Source organism: Uloborus diversus, chromosome 6 (assembly GCF_026930045.1).
Source record: "Uloborus diversus isolate 005 chromosome 6, Udiv.v.3.1, whole genome shotgun sequence".
In the NCBI taxonomy this organism is placed as follows: Eukaryota; Metazoa; Arthropoda; class Arachnida; order Araneae; family Uloboridae; genus Uloborus; species Uloborus diversus.
In genome coordinates, this window is record NC_072736.1 from 15,417,281 (window position 1) to 15,435,673 (window position 18,393).

At 35.1% G+C, this 18,393-nt stretch overlaps 1 protein-coding gene across 1 annotated transcript in view; it reads right to left on the reverse strand.

Annotated features, from left to right (window-relative positions):
• Positions 1-18,393, reverse strand: part of LOC129224238 (phosphatidylinositol 4,5-bisphosphate 3-kinase catalytic subunit delta isoform-like) — a 154,717-nt gene that overhangs the window by 133,928 nt on the left and 2,396 nt on the right. Inside the window, exons 2-3 of the mRNA XM_054858664.1 lie at positions 15,029-15,260; positions 2,510-2,760 (exon numbers count right to left, since the gene is read on the reverse strand). Of these exons, the coding sequence (XP_054714639.1) occupies positions 2,510-2,760; positions 15,029-15,260 (483 nt within the window). The remainder of the gene's footprint in view (positions 1-2,509; positions 2,761-15,028; positions 15,261-18,393) is intronic.

Here is an 18,393-nt window from a genome sequence, read left to right on the forward strand (position 1 = left end):
CTCATTCCAGGTGTTAACTATATTTTCGCCGGACGCCAATGCATAAAGGCGCTCAAAAGACATTAGCACAACAGCGCCGATCAGGCTTGGCACGGGCCTGTTGCCAATAACTGTTATTCTCTTACTATAGGCCTTTATACATAACAGAAAAAATTGGAAATCAGTTTTTGAAAAAAATACAAGGAGTTTTCCCTGAAAATTCAAGAAAAAAAAAAGGCCGGAGTCGGCATATTTTCTAACGACTCCGATTCCTTTACCTCAAAATCAGTCCGACTCCGACTCTTCAACTTCACAGCCCTGCAAAAAAACACTGTAGCCTTGAAATAGCTGTATTTTTCTTGAGAGTTTGCGCTTTAACTACGTTGATTTTTCCTTTTATTATATTCGACTAATGTTATTGACTGAAAGCTATTCTTGGTTGCTGATATGAAGTTGGCAAATACTCTTGCTTAAGGGTTCCTAAACGTTTTCGATTCACAGCATCTTATTAAGGATTGAAATTTGCTCATTGTACTCTAGCCTATCTGTTATGTTATATGTATGGGCATTTCGTCGCCTCCCTCCCCTCTCCCTGAGGCACTCACTTTGAGAACTCCTGCTCGTCTATGTCCTGCTAACCCTATCTCATTATTACTTCGTAATACTAGACAGTTTGTAAAGATTTAAAAACTGTGATGGTAATGAGGTCGTTTCCAAAATTTCAAAAGTATTTTTTTCTGAAAGAGCATGCTTAAAAACATAGGATCTGATCATTTTTTAAATAATTTCTTCAAGTTTAATATTTTTAAAAAAGTACTTAAATCGGTGCGCTCTCATTGTTTACATTTCTTGGCGATGACATCACAAATCATGAAATGCCATTCGGTGTTGCCATTCACGGTCCAAAATATTTAATTCGCATCTTTACTCACGTGTATTGGCAACGATATGGTTGATAGAAAACGTAGAGCGCAATTTTAATTCGCTGCTTGATTATCATAACGTGGAAACTAGTAGAAAGATGCGCCAAATTGCATCATTTGTGACGTCATAAAGACCACGCCTTGTTTGAAGAATCGGACACTTAAAAAAATAATTTAAAAAAAACTGCTGGGAAAATGAAAATATTTTCTGGGCACATGTTTTTTTTTTTTTTTTTTTTTTGCTCATTCTATCCATTTCAATGACTAAAAGTAGTACTTTTGACTGAAGGAAACCACCCCATAAGGGGAGTTTAGACTTATTTAATTTCATTTTTACCTGGAAACAATGGCCGACTAACGTCACCTCTAGAAGAAATAGCAAAAAGCTTCGTCTCAAACTAAACAAGCCTACTTTCCTTTACACCAACTTTGCTTTTCTAATATCGGCTCCATCTTCTACCTCAGATAAAGTTGCAAATTATACTGTACAAAAAATTTGAGTATTCCTTCTTTGTCCTTTTAATGATTGTAATCAAACCACTTCAATACTTATTCCCTACCAAAAGAGTGACTTTCTCGAAGAATGGGGTCGTTTCCAAAATTTTAAAAGTATTTTTTTCTGAAAGAAAACATAGGATCTGACCATTTTTAAAATAATTTGTTTAAGCTTAATATTTAAAAAAATACTGAAATCTGTGCGCTTTCATTGTTTACGCTTGTGTCGTGTGACATCACAAATGGTGAAATGCCATTCAGTGTTGCCAATCACAGAGCAAAATATTTAACTCGCATCTTTACTCACGTGTATTGGCAACGATATGGTTGATAGCAAGCGTAGAGCGCAATTTTGATTCGCTTGTTGATTATCATAACGTGGAACCGGGGTAGAAAGATGCGGGAAAATGCATCATTTGTGACATCATAAAGACCACGTCTTGTTTTCAAAATCGGACATTAAAAAAAAATTAATTAAAAAATAACTGTTGGGAGAATAAAAGTATTTTCTGGGTCCATGTTGTTTTTTTCACTCATTCTATCAATTTCAGTGACTAAAAGTTGTACTTTTGACTAAAGGAAACCACCCCATTCAAGGGACTAGACGTAGAGGACGACCACCTTCACGATGGTTGGACGATGTTGAAAAGGACATCAACTAATGTGGGTCAACCGATGGAGGGCCGTAGTGACTAATAGGGTAAGGTGGAGGAGGATCGGCAAGTCAGCCTTGGCCTGCAAAAGGCTGTTGTGTTTTTGAAGAAGCAAAAGAATCAAAACACCAATATCAATAAATTGAGAACATTAAGCCATCCTCGGTCGTTTGAAAATTAATGTATCAATAATTGAAGGGTCTGCAGCAACAAAGAGTTAACTCCATTTTTTGATTGTTGGGAAATTTCCTGGAGTTAACTGCACGTTTCCTCAAGCGAATGAAGCAGTTAACTCATTCTAGCGAATAACTTGAGAGCTATCAACTGGAGATGATTCCTTGTTGAACTAAACGAACTTCGGAACTATCAACCGGAGATAACTCCTTGTTGAACTAAACAACCAAAAAATGGAGTTAACTCCTTGTTGCTGCAAAAACCCTTCAATTATATTTGTCTCACCTCTGAACCTTGATGTTCATAGCTGATGGAGAAGACCAACTTCCCATTCGTGGCCTCCAGTTTATTCTGCAGGTACTGGGGTAAACCAGGATTTGCTTCCAGAGCAACTGGATACTGTCGCAGGACACGTTTTTCCAACGAACTGGAATCCTCCTGCTGCAGAAGCATCACCACAGACTCGCAGAACAGTTTCATTTGCCTGCGGAAGTCCTGGACTTCAGAAATGTTGCTTTCATCGTATTCTCTGATGTCTAAAGGAAGAGAAAAATAAAGTTTGCTAAAACTAAAAGGTTCCCTCCTGAGTACATTCGATCTGTGTCACGCAATACTGTCAAATGAACGGGATAAAATAATAGTGGTGTTAGAAGCTGTCTACAAAGGTTGCGTTCGACGAGCATGACCGAGAGCGACCGGTTAGTTAATCACGTGACAACTAATGATCAAGTGCTCCAATCAACCAATCAACTGCTTAGAATGGTAACCGGCGAGGTAACCGGTTGATCATAGAACTCTGCGGTTTGTAACTGGTTACTTACCGGTCGACCGGTGAGGTTCGTCGAACGCAACCAAATATTGTCATGCATTGTGGAAGGAGGGGGTTTGGTAGGAGGTAGCAAGAAGAGCGACATCACGCATTTTGAACTTCACTTTTTATGGGAGGGCTTTGAAATTCTGATCCGTAACCTTTTTGCGGTTAAAAACTAGGTTAATGATTCATTTTAAATGGATTTAATAACTATTGTTTCCCAATTTTAAAAAACTAGGTATAGGTGCACACTACTTTAGGAATGGCTCTCTGAATCATTTTATTTAAGATGGGTAACGTAGACCAGTGGTCTCAAACCTACGGTCCGCGAGCAGCTTACAAACTGAAAAAAAAAGAACACGTTTTTCAACTGGGTAATACAGTAAAATCTCATTACAGCGAATATTAATGCAACGAAATATCCGTTTCAGCGAAATAAATTATCTGTTCCGATTTTTAATTGAGCTATTAAAGCTAACTTAATTAAGCTAATTGAGCCCTTGAGTAAAAAAGGTTGGAGACCCCTGACGTAAATGAAGTCTCCAAAAACCGTCTGTGTGTTTGAACTCGCAAAACTCGAGAACTATCCGGCCGATTGTGCTGAAAGTTTCAGTTTGTTCCTTTACGTCCCGAAGTTTGCAGACCAGTTCGAAAACAATTCGATGAATAGTTCTTTTTTTATTCAAATTTAGGCCCAATTTTCACATAAATTCCCGAATATGGGGGTGAAAAATTACTCGCAATTAGTAATATTATATATCGTTGGAAAGGGAAGAATTTTCCGCATTCTGCGCAATTTGTTCTAATGCTCTAACTTAATTGCGGCGGGAGTTTTTTACGTTTTTAGCTCAGATTTTTTTAGGTTTAGCTGAAATTTAGCACTACTATATACTCATTAAATACATGAATAAAAGTGAAGGAATTGTCCCACAGTTTTCTTTTTGACAGCATTAGAAAGAGCTGCGTTTTTAACTCCAGATCTAACTCGACCTAACGTCGAAAGTTTAACCCTCTATCTCCATTAGAAAAAAAGTTACAAGCGAATTAAATGAAGTTCAAAAATCTGTTCTCTATTCAAGTTTTTAACCATTTTATTTTGCGTTTCCACGGTAACGCTTTTTGAATCCATTGTTTATTTCCATCTTTCTCATTTTCAATTCTTAAACTTATTTTATTTTGTGTTTCCATGGTTACGCCTTTAAAATCCATCTTTCTCATTTTGTTATAATTTCTTAAAAGTATTTTAGTATCTGTCGTCATTGTTTGGCGAGAAAATTTTTCATGATGATTTTTTTTTCTTTCATTTAATCCTGGTTATTGAAGATATTTCACTTGACGCAATGGTTTTTTCAATGTAGACCGGGCAAAGCCGGGCAACGCAGCTATTATATACTATGAAAAGAGAGAAAAAGAAGCAGTTAATAAGAAAACATTAATGTATGTATGCTTTGTGAGTTTGTGTGTGTGTGTAGAGGACAGCATTCTTCTTCATTATACCACCTACCACAAAAGCTAAGCATTCTCTGCAACTTTTGAATATCTTCCAACTGCAACCCCAGAAGACTACGCAGAGTCCACATTAAGTGAGAACGAGTAGATGCTTTAATGTGTAAAAGCACATTAAAGCACGCGCGGCGCGCACGTCACCCCCATCCATCACACCACCAGATTTTAATATCAAAAATACAATGAGCTCCCAGCTCGAGCTGGAAGCCCATTTTCCGTTGTGGAGTCCCTGATAAATGCAACTTCTCCGGAAGCCCTAAGCCTATTCTGCTGTAAATCAAGTCATACAAAGGACAAGATTGATTTCTCGCCTACCTGAGCGGATGCAGGAATTGATAAACTGGAGTCGATTGCACTGCGAGGTCTTGTGTAATGAGAATGATAAAATTCTAGGCATGGACGAGATAAAAAGTTGAGCTCAGTAATTTGCGGGGGGGGGGGGGGGGCGATAGAGATGTGATTAAACTTTGGGCACATCATGCAGCGATTTCAGATCATGTGAAGTTTTAAAGTCACAATAATTTTTGTACATTAAAAAAATCGTAATCTGAAAAACGTTCATTGGCAAAAGGATTATTCATCTGGACTTCCTTTTTTTTCCAAGTAAAGATAAAATGTAAAAAAAAAAAGGTTTTTTTAAAAAAAGGTAAAAGGTTTTAGAAAGGTAAAATATTTTTAAAAGGATAAGTTTGATTTTTACAAGAATTTTTGTTAAAAGGTAAGGGGGGAAAAAAGAAAATATGAAAAAGGATAACATTTTTCACTTTTTTGAGCAATCACGATTGCTTATTGTTCTCACTTGACTGTTTTGATGTCCTATCTTTTTATTTTCCCACCACCACCCTCTGCAGCTTCACCGTCGACCGGCTCCTCACGATGCTGCTCCTATAGCGAAAGCCGTCTCCAGGTTGCATCCATGTCCTACACACAAGCGCATACATACACAACTACACACACGCACATACATACACAACTACACACACACACACACGCACGCACATACACACACAAACACATACACCTACACACACATACACACAACTACCCACACATTCATGCCTGCACACAGACACAAACACACATATCCCCCACACACAAACACACACGCCTACATGCACACACTCGTGATTGCAAAAAACATAATTTGAATTCAAGATGTCAAAATTCAATTTTTTTTTTTTTTTCAAATTGAAAAAAAAAATTAATTTGAATTTTAAAATTTTGAATTCAAATTATGTTTTTCGCAATCACGAGCTGCGAAAGGACCCTACTAATTGGAGCTATTGTTTCTAGAAACGGATCCTGTCCCCCCAAGCCTGCACCTCCTCTTGGACGGTTACGTGTGTATAGTTGTCTATATGTATGTGTAAGCTTGTGTGTGTGCGTAGACCTGTCTGTATGGACGTTGGCGTGTGTGTAGCGTATGTGTGTAAAAGTGTGCGTGTACAATGTACATGTGCGTGAATGTGTATGTTTATGAGCGTGTGTATGTGCGTGTAGGACATGGACGCCTCCGACCAGGAGAAGCGGGTTCCGGGGACAGTGCTCAGGATCGCAGGAGCCGCGCTTGCAGAGGACGGTGGGGTTGAAAAAGGAACCAAACATCAAGAACGGTCAAATAAAAACAATAAGCAATAGTAATTGCTCAAAAAAAAAAAAACGTCGGATAAAAGGTAATAAGAGGTAATCTCTGAATGGATAAGATAAATTTCTCGTTTAATTGAGGGGGTGCTGAAGAGGATAAATTATAGTTGATTGCTCCGAATTGAGAATTATAAAATTCTAAGCATGGATTTGAGTAAAGCATGAGCCCGGTCAATTGTGGGTTGGGATGAAGATGTGATTTAACATGGGGTACGGGCAGCGATTTTTGAGCATAAATGTTGAGTTGTTACAAAAAAAAATGTTAAATGCACTAACATACGTTACTAATAATTGAAATATTGGAACCTAGCTTGCATAATTTTTATTTTTAAAAGATAAAACTAGTTTCAGATAAGAACAAGAACTAATTGTAAACAAAAAAATAAATAATTATGCCGACTCTGAGGCAGACCACATATTAAAATGAATCTGCGAGTCAGAACACATAAAAAATTTAAATACATTTAATTTTTTAACAGCTATTAACAAAACAACTAAATAAATTACTAAATTATTAAACGAATAAAATAACTAAACAAACAAACTAAATAAATAAATAAATCCACTAAATGAAAAATCTACTAAAAATAACCAATTAACAAGACAACTAAATAACTAAATAAATACATAACTAAGTAAATAAAACCTAAAGAAGTAGCTAATTAACTAAACAGACAAATAAAATAAATAAGTTAAGCACAATATAAAAATAACTAAATCTTTACTAATAATAAAGCTGAAAGTCTCTCTGTCCGGATGTCTCTGACGTACATAGCGCCTAGACCGTTCGGCCGATTTTCATGAAATTTGGCACAAAGTTAGTTTGTAGCATGGGGGTTGTGCACCTTCGAAGCGATTTTTCGAAAATTCGATGTGGTTCTTTTTCTATTCCAATTTTAAGAACGAAATTATCATTAGATGGACGAGTAAATTACGAAATTATCATAACGTGGAACCGTAACATGGGCACAAGCCAATTGACGAGAAAACTCAACATACATTATTTGTAAATATACAGGCGAACCAAAAGACCTTTTAATTTTTCTATTACAGGCAAAGCCGTGCGGGTACCACTCGTGATTAAATAAAGAAAAATTAACTAAACAACTAAATAAATAAAATATCCACACAAGCAAATAAAATAAATAAATAGAAAACTGAAAAGATAAATAACTAAATAAAATCCTATTTAAAAAGAACTAAATTAACAAGAGAACTAAATAAATCATATAAATTAAGAGATTAATTAAAAAAATAAAATACATATCGTAAACGCGGGCTACTTTGGCCCTCGGGTCCTAGATTGGCCCAAATTGGGAAAAAGATACATCGTTCTCCGTCAACTTTCAGGAAGCAATTTTTAAGCATATTTTAACAGAATCCGTTAGAGGGCATCCCCAAGCACTCAGTTCGATAGCTCTGCTCAAGAAGCAACACTAGTGGTTCTCCGTTCCTTGTGCTAACATGTGTCTTCATACTAGTGATGTTCCGGATATCCGTATCCGCGGATATCCGAGGAAAAAGTAAAGATCTGTATCAGCATCCGTTACTTTTTTTGACGGATCTTAAACGGATCTTTTCTATTCTAAAAATTCTTAAATATTTGAATAAAAGACTCTTAAATTCCGTTTAAATTAGGTTTTATTCCCTATATAAATAATAAGGTATCATTTCAGACACCAACGGCCCTCTGAGACATGTTTTTTTTTTTTTAAATTTTTAGTTTAATATTAGTTTCTGATATTGATTTGGGGTTTCTGTTATTCTTCATTTTGGTTTTCCTCGGCATCTTTCAAAAAAAGTGAGACAAAATTCTCTATTTACTGTTTGTAAAGATGTTCCCGGCTCTGTTACTCCGTCGGTCGGAGTAATCTGGGTGGAATGGGTCAGCGCTGCATTTATGCTGAAATAAAATGCGAAAAATTATTTCTAGCCTATCCAGTAGCAGCTTTACACTCTTGCTCCGGTATCCTGCATTTACCGAGCAAGCTAGAAATAATTTTTCACATTCTATTTAAGCATTAATGCAGCGCTGACCCGTTCCTTCCAACTCTCCCTTAATTTTAACTGAGATTTCTTTAAAGAGTAAATCATAGTCTCTATTATATTTTCGCGGTAGATGACATTTTTTTGAAGAAACAGTGTTATTATTATGACGGGAACACCTTCCGTGATAAATATTAAACTTGGATAGTTGAATTGGGCAAAAAAAAATTGAGATCCGTATCCGTATCCGCGGATCTTGACACTAATGATCCGGATCCGTATCCGTGGGTTTACTCTTTTAACGATCCAGCACATCACTTCTTCATACGATCTCAAACTTTTACATATAGAAGCAGTTCTACCTCAGCTAAGAGTTTGCTAAGTACCTAATACCTATTTGTGAGCACTATTAAATAGTTTATGTAGTAGCATAGTTGGAATTCCTCATTTCTGTTAAGGTTTTTATTTAAAAATTTCATAATGACAATATATCTCCTAACCTAAAAATTACGACCTACTTTGGCTCAGCATAAAAACAAGAAACGAGTTGATGTGTGCATCACATGATTTCCTTTTACTCCAATTTATTGTCCATTTTCACATTTTTCACATTATTGGCAATTTTAATGAGATTCAATCTCATTAAAAATTTCTCTCTAAATATTCGGGCTATAATTTCTCTCTAATTCGGGTTCAATTCTCTCTAAATATCACCAACAGTGGCCAAATTGAAACCAAATTTAAAAAAAAAAAATCGCCAAATTTGTCGCCAACTTGGCGACAAAACTTGGCGACCAAAAGACTGGCGATATATCGCCAAGTGTCCGCTAAATTATACCACTTGAGTATCCATCGAAACTAACAATGATTTTCCCCCAAAAAGGGCCAAAAGACCCCTTTAGAAACACCCGAATGCAACCAAAAGGGAGATGCACAACTATATCCCACTAGGAGCCTACGTACAAAATTTCAACCTTCTAGGACATACCGTTCTTGAGTTATGCGGTAAACATACGCACATACATACATACATACGTACATACGAACGTTACGAGAAAAGTCGTTGTAATTAACTCGGGGAATGCCAAAATGGATATTTCGGGTGTTTATATACGTTCCTAGGTACTTATCCGCGTGTGGTCGGGTTGAAAAAAAAAACTCAACATTAATTCGGGGGTGAGCAAAAAGGAAATTAAGGCCGAATTTTAGGTGAAAAATTTTTTCGCGAATACAATACTTCCTTTTTTGTAAAAAGTAAAAATCCGTCAGAGAGATCTGGAAAAGAAAAAAAAAAAAAAAGCTAAAAGCATAACTCTGAACAGGAAAAACACAAGAAAGAGCGATTACAGACTCGATTCATCAGGGCTCAGTTACATGGCTTTTATTATGGGAGATGACGAGGAACTGAAAGTTGTATCAAGTTTTGAAAAAGTTGACCCATTTGCATCTACTTCTTGCAATTTTGTTAAATTTGTTGGAAAGTTGACGAAATTTATTGTTGTAGGATAGAATGGGCTCAGGTTTCCAGAGATAGCTTTTGATGCGAGAAGAAGATCATGTTGAGAGAAACGGAGCGCACCAGCCAATTTCCGAGACAATACAGTCGAACCTGTCTATCTCGAATTTTACGGGAGAAAAGAAAAATTCGAGATATGGAGGTTTCGAGGCACAGAGGTTTTGAAAAAAGTTCTAAAAATAAGAAATTGGAGCAATGACTCAAAAGTAAAACTTTGGAAGCAATTTTACTAATCAACAATGTCTCCTTCCTCTCAGTTTCCGAATGGATATAATAGCTGAAAACTTGCTTCTTGTATATAAAGTTTTAATTCTGGAGCATTATGTGACTGCTTATATTAAGAAAAATGGTTTTTGTCTAAAAATTCCAGTTAGTAAAGATCGTTGGGGATCGAATTCAAGAAGGACCCATTAGTCGAAATTCGAGATATACAGTTTTTCAGAAAATTTCATTCGAGACAAACATAGGGAAAACATTGAATTAATACTTTATGGTACAGGGAAAATGAAAAACTTAGACATAGAGAGGTTTTCGAGATAGGTAGGTTCGAGATAAAGAGGTTCGACTGTAGCTAAATAAGCACACAGATTTAAATTTTTTAAAAAATTTCCTTAAAACAAAGATGTGCGATTCAAACTTCTTTTAAAGTGTATTTTTCTTTTAAATAAATATTTTTTCGGATGAACACACGTCTATCTTTGACTCTAGTTACTTCTACAATGGTTTTAAACAGAGAAAACCACTTTTGGCCAAAGTAACCCAAACGCAAGGGTAACATTCGCCCTAATGAAAAACAATAATAAAGGGTCATAATGCTTGGAAATAAAATGATCATTATTCAAAAATTAAATTAAATGAACTCTAGACGCGTAAAAAAGTTTCCACAGCTGGAAAATATGAAAAGTTACAAAATTATTGAGAAAAGATGAGAAAAGTTCCAAAATGTGGGCCGAAGTAGCCCGCGTTTACAGTAACTGAATTACTAAATAAATCGAGCAAATAAGCAAATTGCTAAATAAGTAAAATAATTAACTACTTTACTAAATAAATCAAACAAATAAGTAAATTGCTAAATAAATGAAATAAATAAATAAATAACTTTATTAATCAATTTAATAAATCTGTAACTAATAATAAAGCTGAAAGTCCCTCTGTCTGTCAGGATCTCTGTGACGCGCATAGCGCCTAGACCGTTCGGCCGATTTTCATGAAACTCGGCAAAAAGTTAGTTTGTAGCGTGGGGGTGTGCACCTCGAAGCGATTTTTCGAAAATTCGATGTCGTTCTTTTTCTATTCCAATTTTAAGAACAAAATTTTCATAAGGTGGACGAGTAAATTACGAAATTATCATAACGTGGAACCGTAACATGGGCACAAGCTAATTGGCGAGATACGAAATTATCATAACGTGGAACCGTAACATGGGTACAAGCCATTTGGCGAAAAAATTCTCCATACATTATTTGTAAATATACAGGCGAACCAAAAGACCTTTTAATTTTTCTATTACGGGCAAAGCCGTGCGGGTACCACTAGTACATAAATAAATAAGCATATAAAACTATCTGCATTACAAATAAGTAAGAAAATTAAAATATCTCAAAGAAACTTCAAATTTCTTTTTAAATCAAAAGAAATTTTGCCATTGTTCATTCACTGGGTTTTCGCAATTTTTCGAACCCAGTGACTGAACACCCCTCTACATGAAAATCTACGCATTCTGCATTGATTGACACAATTTAAATACATAGCCAAAATATGTATACTTAATTTTTCTTTCGTAAAGTTAAAAAATAAAATTTATCAATAAAAATAATATTCATCAAAATATTTGCTTGCGCGAAACCAGCCTTATTATTTTAAAAGAGAAAAAGAACGATTCACGACAGTAAAACTTTCAAATTTTTTTTAGGAAAAAAACACGTATCCAAAGTAACCAATCAGGTGTCAGATAACTTAGAATATCAATAAAGAACACTTTTGTAGTGAATTTACAAAAACAAAATTAACAAATAAATAACAACGCAAATTAAATGAATAAAATTAAGGGAACAAACTAAACAAATACAGAACAAAATAAAAACATTATGTCACTCCAAGGGGTGAGGAATCCAAACCCCCCAGTTTTCTGATAAGCTCTCTTTCTGTAACACTATCAGAAACAATTAAACTCAGCAAGCTAATCCGCCACTGTCTTCCAAAAATCCATTATCCCGTTTCCCACATGAATGATAACAGTTCCGATATCAGCTTTTGCTTGTTCCTACTCTTCACCGAGAAGTCTTATCTTAGGACATTTCCTGAGTAGGGCCACTTCTTTCCGGCGCGATAACACTACAAGATAAGACAAAGGACATATTTCCACCATAAAAGGCTCAATAGTGCCCCTATTGCCTCTTTCTCTATTATTTCCTCATCATATGGGAGAGTGTTTTATTTGGAATCCGTCTCAGGGTAAAGAAAAATAGCAAATATACATACAGGACCCGACTAACTAAAAGTGAGGCCCTGGTTTGGCGAGAAGCTTTTTGCTCACCAAGCAACCACCTCAATTAGAAAAGCTTCCCGCCAAACAAGATAACCAATAGGGAAGTTTTCGATTTTTCAATTTTATTTTTATATGATAGAGTAACATGTATGAACATCATAGGTGAAAAAAATTTTTGCAATACGATAAGTAGTTTTTTTTAAATTAATTTTTAAAGTTGAAGCTTTTGTGGCGTCAAATGGCATAGGAAGTGACGTCATGCCCTCTTCCGATAGGGGAGAAGCCGAAGGTCACGCATTCGACTTCGAAGATGAAACGTAAAAGGCTTATCTCCTCGCATTTAACTCCTCGCGTTTCTGGAACACTAAACCTCTCATCCTCTCGGAAATATTCGAATATCCTCATTGATGTTACATGAGGAAGATTATTTAGATTGTGCTTTAAAGAATCCGGTCTCCATAGTGTGTTCAAAAGGATTATTGAATTTCTAAAAAATAAAAATATCATCGCGCTCAAAATGTTCCTAGCGAAAACAAGGGATCTTCGGCGGAAGGCTGCCCATTCGCGCCCTGTGACGTAGGCTCGTGACGTTTCAGAATCGCGCACTTTTGCGCGTGGATTTTTAAAAATTCATTAAAAATCAACCACGGTGTTTTAAAATTCGGCGATGGTGAATTTTTTAGTTTTGAGGGTCAACTAACAATATCCAATAGCCAAAATATGAACATTTAATAGGTTGCAACTTCCCTAAAGGATCTATCCATATTTCTGAGGAGTTGAAGGTGGGAGGAGGTTCTAACGGAAGTAGGTGTGATGAAAGAGGAGAACAGGGAGGATGATAGTTTGGCAGAAACTTGGCGGGCAAACTAGATATGACTTTTTAAGGCTGAGGTTTTTTTTGTTGAGGATGAAGGCTCTCTTTTTTGTGGGGAAGAGTTAAAGGTTTTCTTGGCGGGGAAATTTTCACAACAATGTTGTTTTTGATGAGATATTTATTCCAGTATATCTGCATTTACATTTAAGAAATACTGGTGACCTTCAAGTTGTTACTCAGGCTGAAATACTAATTTTGAATATACTACTATTTTTTCGGTAAAAGCATACTTTAAAAAACTTAGCTTTTGAGTTATTTCTTTCAAATGAACATTAATAATTAATAGTTCAACAATATTAAAATCCCTTCAGTTTTATTTTTCCGTATTCTTAAATTTGTTACTGGCCTTAAAGTTTTTACTTTGGCTGTATAAGGCAACACCTCGTCCATATTTGTAACGTATTTCAATTGTTAAATACACTTATTTATTTCATTGCAACGCCTCATTGTTGAAAAGTAAAAGATGCGCGAGATCGTGTTCGATAGATTTCTAATTTAATTGAGCGACGACTTCTTGAATGTGTAACAACGTTATGTGAGACGTTAATAAAGTTGGATTGGTTTTTCTTTACTAATAAAAAAGCTGAAAGTCTCTCTGTCCGGAGGATCTCTGGATGTCTGTAGGATGTCTGGATCTCTGTGACGCGCATAGCGCCTAGACCGTTCGCCCGATTTTCATGAAATTTGGCACAAAGTTAGTTTGTAGCATGGGGGTGTGCACTTCGAAGCGATTTTTCGAAAATTCGATGTGGTTCTTTTTCTACTCGAATTTTAAGAACAAAACTATCATAAGATGTACGAGTAAATTACGAAATTATCATAACGTGGAACCGTAGCATGGGCACAAGCCAATTGGCGGGAAAATTCACAAGACATTATTTGTAAATATACAGGCGAACGAAAAGACCTTTTAATTTTTCTATTACGGGCAAAGTCGTGCGGGTACCACTAGTGTAATATGTGAGCCAACCTTTGTGTACAGGGCGAATTAAACAATAAAAAGGGTAATTAAAACGATGTGGCAGCTAAACGAAATTAACAGACTTGATTACACAAGTTTAAATAAATGCTTTGGCAAATTACACGATGTCCCTTTCCTAGAACTACGGCCATGGAAAAAAAATTATAAGAACACGTTGAAAAATGAGTGTATACAGTCGAACCTTGATATCTCGAACCTCCTTATCTCGAAGCCCTTGATGTCACGAAAAAACATTTTTCCCTTGCATTTTCTATAAAAACTCCAATGTATTTTCCATAGTTATCTCGAAATTTATTTTTCGAAACCCTTGATATGTCGAAATTTTTGCACAAAAGCAAGTTTCAGTTGTCGTTTTTCTTAGGCAATTTTGTCGTAAAAGAAGTTTTAGGGACCAGTTTTCATCTCTCTTCTTGGAAACTTTGATTAGGGGATTGAAGTAAGATAATAGGGAAGTGTTGGTATGAAAGGGGTGCTGTGTTTTCCCCAGAGTTTAGAATCTTTGTGCATTTCTCTCGAACATGTTGTCCACTTTGAGGAAAGGGGGTTGATTTTTCGCCAGTCAGATTTCAAGTGAAAACGGAAAATGCGTTCCTCATTTTCATCATTCTGCTTTTTTAACTCCTACAAAATGGCTACTGAAATCTTTTTTGAATGTGGGGAGCTACTAGTTGAAGATAAGGATTTTTAAATCTTTAGTGAAAAACCAAGCTGAAATTGTTGTTCATTTCAAAATCTCTTCCTGTGCACTTTCGACAATTATAAAATTTCAAATCTAGTAAAATATTGAAGACTACTTTATTGATCGTAATTCAAAGTGGTCTCATATTACATATATAAATGCATATAGCGTACGTGTCTGTAATTGTAAGAATTTCTAGTGTAATTTTTTCAAAAACCTTGATAACTAAAAAACTCGATATCTCGAATTTTTCCCCTGTCCCGAGAGATTCGAGATATCGAGGTTGTACTGTATATGTACCAGACTCATCAGACTTACCACTGCCGATGACCACCCTGAGGCTTGCGAGGAGCTTCTTCTCCTTCTTGTCGCCCTTCCTCTCGAGCAGCCTGAGCAGGGCCTGGAAGGGCCGCACCTCGCTCAGCAGACGATTCTCATCCAGCAGTTCGTCCCGCTGAGCCGTCACCGGATTCACGCACTGGAACACGTACGACTCGCTATCTCTCAACAGCCCGAACAGGGGCTTCTGGCGGGCTGCCTCCCACACTTCCTGGGGGGAAAAGAAAAACGATTTTACTACAGTAAACTCCCGATTGAATGAATGCGAACGATTTGTAACCATGGCGACGAAAATTTGTCCTCTTAAGGGGGGTCCGGGACACATTTTGAAATTTTTTTAAATATACACTTTAGAGTTTTGAAATTTTTTGCACTGATCCACCATTTATTTAGTAAGCAAAATCATAACATAAATATGAAAAAAAAAATATATTTAAATTTTATTAGTTCCTTTAAAAAAAATGGAGTTGCTTTAAATTGCTGTAACTCAAAATATTCTTTATCAATTTTCAATTTTTTTTCAAAAAAGTATGCACAAATATCTAAGCTTTAATTTTTATTCGGCGATTTAAAAAATATTGATTCAATAGAAAATAAAAAATATTTGAAGAAAAATTTCGAAAAATTCAAAGGTACTTTTTGTTAAAAAATCATAATTCTTGCAGTGAACGTTTTTTTTTTTTCAAATTCGCCGAATAAAAATTAAAGTAAACTGTTTTGAAAAAGATATGCTCCAAGTTTCATTACTTTATCTTTATCGGTTCCTGACTTATAAGAGTTTGAATGCAAGAAATCGGGAAAAATTGCATCATGGAGAAAAACGCGTTTAAAGTTAAGTACACATTAATTAGGTGCATGCAACAAAAATAATTATATCTTTCGTTCTATTTAAGATAGAAACAAGATTCAAACGTCCTTTTAAGCAGAAAAAAAATGGAGTAATTTTCCACATGATAAAAAAAATTGCAAAATTTGACGATTCTTGTGTCCCGGACCCCCTTAATACATTTTGAAATAACAAGTTAAACATATTCTCGTCGTCATAGCAATCTGAAAAATCAGAGCAACATCAACTTTTGCCGAACGAGAATAATGAGAAATTCGCGATTGCCCAATAACCATTAAAATTCAATTCTCATTTATGGTATTTAAACTTTTAAGTGGTCACAGTACCTCAAAAATGACCAAACGATCAAAAAATATTTTATTGCTTATTTCAAAACTACAAATTATTCCAAACACAGGGAAAAAGTTTCATCTCTTTAGTTTAAAATTTAATAAAATAATAGTTTAAAAAACTAAAAAAAAAACGCTTTCGTAGCAAAATGAACTAAAAAGTGAAAAATAATCTTTGGATGATAGTAGTTGACCAACCACTTAATTTTAATGTAATACAAAAGAGCGTGGAGTGCTGTCTATTTACATTTTTGCTTGGACAACAAATGGAAGAAATTCAAGACAACTGATAAGAAGCCCCCCCCCCCCCCACGCTTTTTTTGTATTGCATTAAAATTAAGTGATTGGTCAACTACTATCATCCAAAGATTATTTTTCACTTTTTAGTTCATTTTGCTACGAGATCGTGTTTTTTTAGTTTTTTAAACTATTATTTTGTTTTTCTGTTTTTTAGTCTTATGTTGGAGAATTATCAGGGGACGAAATTATTTATAAAACGAGTGCGAGGTAATATCTTAAAGTTAAGACGAGGGCACCCCGATGGGAAGCTACTGTGAGTCATCGATGTATGTTTGCGGAAATCATATTTATATTACTTTGAAAATTTGAGATGCATTTGGATAAAAGTTTTGTTCAACAATGGTCTGATCAGCAATGAATTTCCAATTGAAGGTTCTTCAAAATTTTGGCATGAAATTAGTTAAAAACAATTATATTTCATGTTCTAATTACCTTGGAACATTGGAACAAATTTTGTCTGATGCAGAAAAATTGAACGTTTTTGTAGATATTTTTAAATAATGATTAAAATGGGAGGAAACTAACAATTAAAAGAGTTAATTAATTTGATTATAGAATATTGCATTGTCATCGGGTCTGAAATCGCGTGCCAAATTTCAAAAGAATCCGATCGCAGGAAGTGGACGAAATTTGAGCTGCAAGATTCCGTTACAAGATACATACATACATACAGGTGAAGCTAATAAAAGCGTGTTAAAAAGATATGAGTAGTTTTAGGTCATGCTCACTATGCGTTCTTGTGCAAAAGAAAAACTTTAAACTGCTTTTTTTCGATGATGGTATTTTTGTGTTTTCATGTCATTAGAATCCCTAAGGATTTTTTTCTATTAAAGATACAGCTTTAAAGGAATACTTTTTGAAGTCAGGATAATATATTTAACAAAACTGTGCATTGGATAAGCATTTTATAAATTACTCAAATGTTTAGAGCATGTTATACCTTTAAAAAGAAAATTTAAAAAAAAATCCGATTTTTTACTCAATAATCACAGAAAATGTTCCAATACTTATATAAACAAATGAGAATGCACAGATTTTTAGAGATGAATAGTGTGATTGCTTAGCAAAAATCTTTTTTTAAATAAGTGCAAAAACAAAAAAGCCTTAGGGATTTTAAAAAATTGAAATTTCTCTAAATTGTTTGAATTTTTAAAAAAAGTGGCAATATTTAAAGATTTTGAAAATAAATTAGTGGTTGCAAAATGAGAGTGCATGCTATGGTTTCGAAGAAAAATACAATATTTGTAAATTTAAAAAAATAGTTCTAAAGGTACTGTGAGCCCTTAAATTTTAGCATAAGTCTGCCGGTTTATATAATCAGTCACTTTATGAAATCAATTGTGCCAGAACAAATGTGATTTAAATAAGCGGTACTGCGAATGTAACCTAACTCAAGCTCAGTGCCGAATGCTCTTCTTTATTACCCGAAACAGGGTTAACATTGTCAAGACAATGCCTCAATTTACCAGACAACCCTATAGGGGAGAGGAGGGAGGATTGGGACACTTTTCACATAAATGATTCTTATTCATAATCCTCTACTTATTCATTAATGCAAAAGCTCACACAATAAACTTGCATATTATAACTACATTTTAAAAATATACACAATGTTTAAACATTTTATTATTTTCACACTTGACTAATTACAAATTTCAAGAATTTTGTCCCATTCCTCCCTCCTGGGAGGGAGGAGTGGGACATGAGTATGGGAGGAGTGGGACACATTTGAAAATTACAGAAAAATTAGCGAGTGTCATAATTAGAAAGGTCCACATAAAAAGAAAAACAAAACTGTGCTCTACTAGTCCTACCAACCAATTGCGGTGGCGGTAATTTCATGACAATATCTGTTTTATCTATAATGC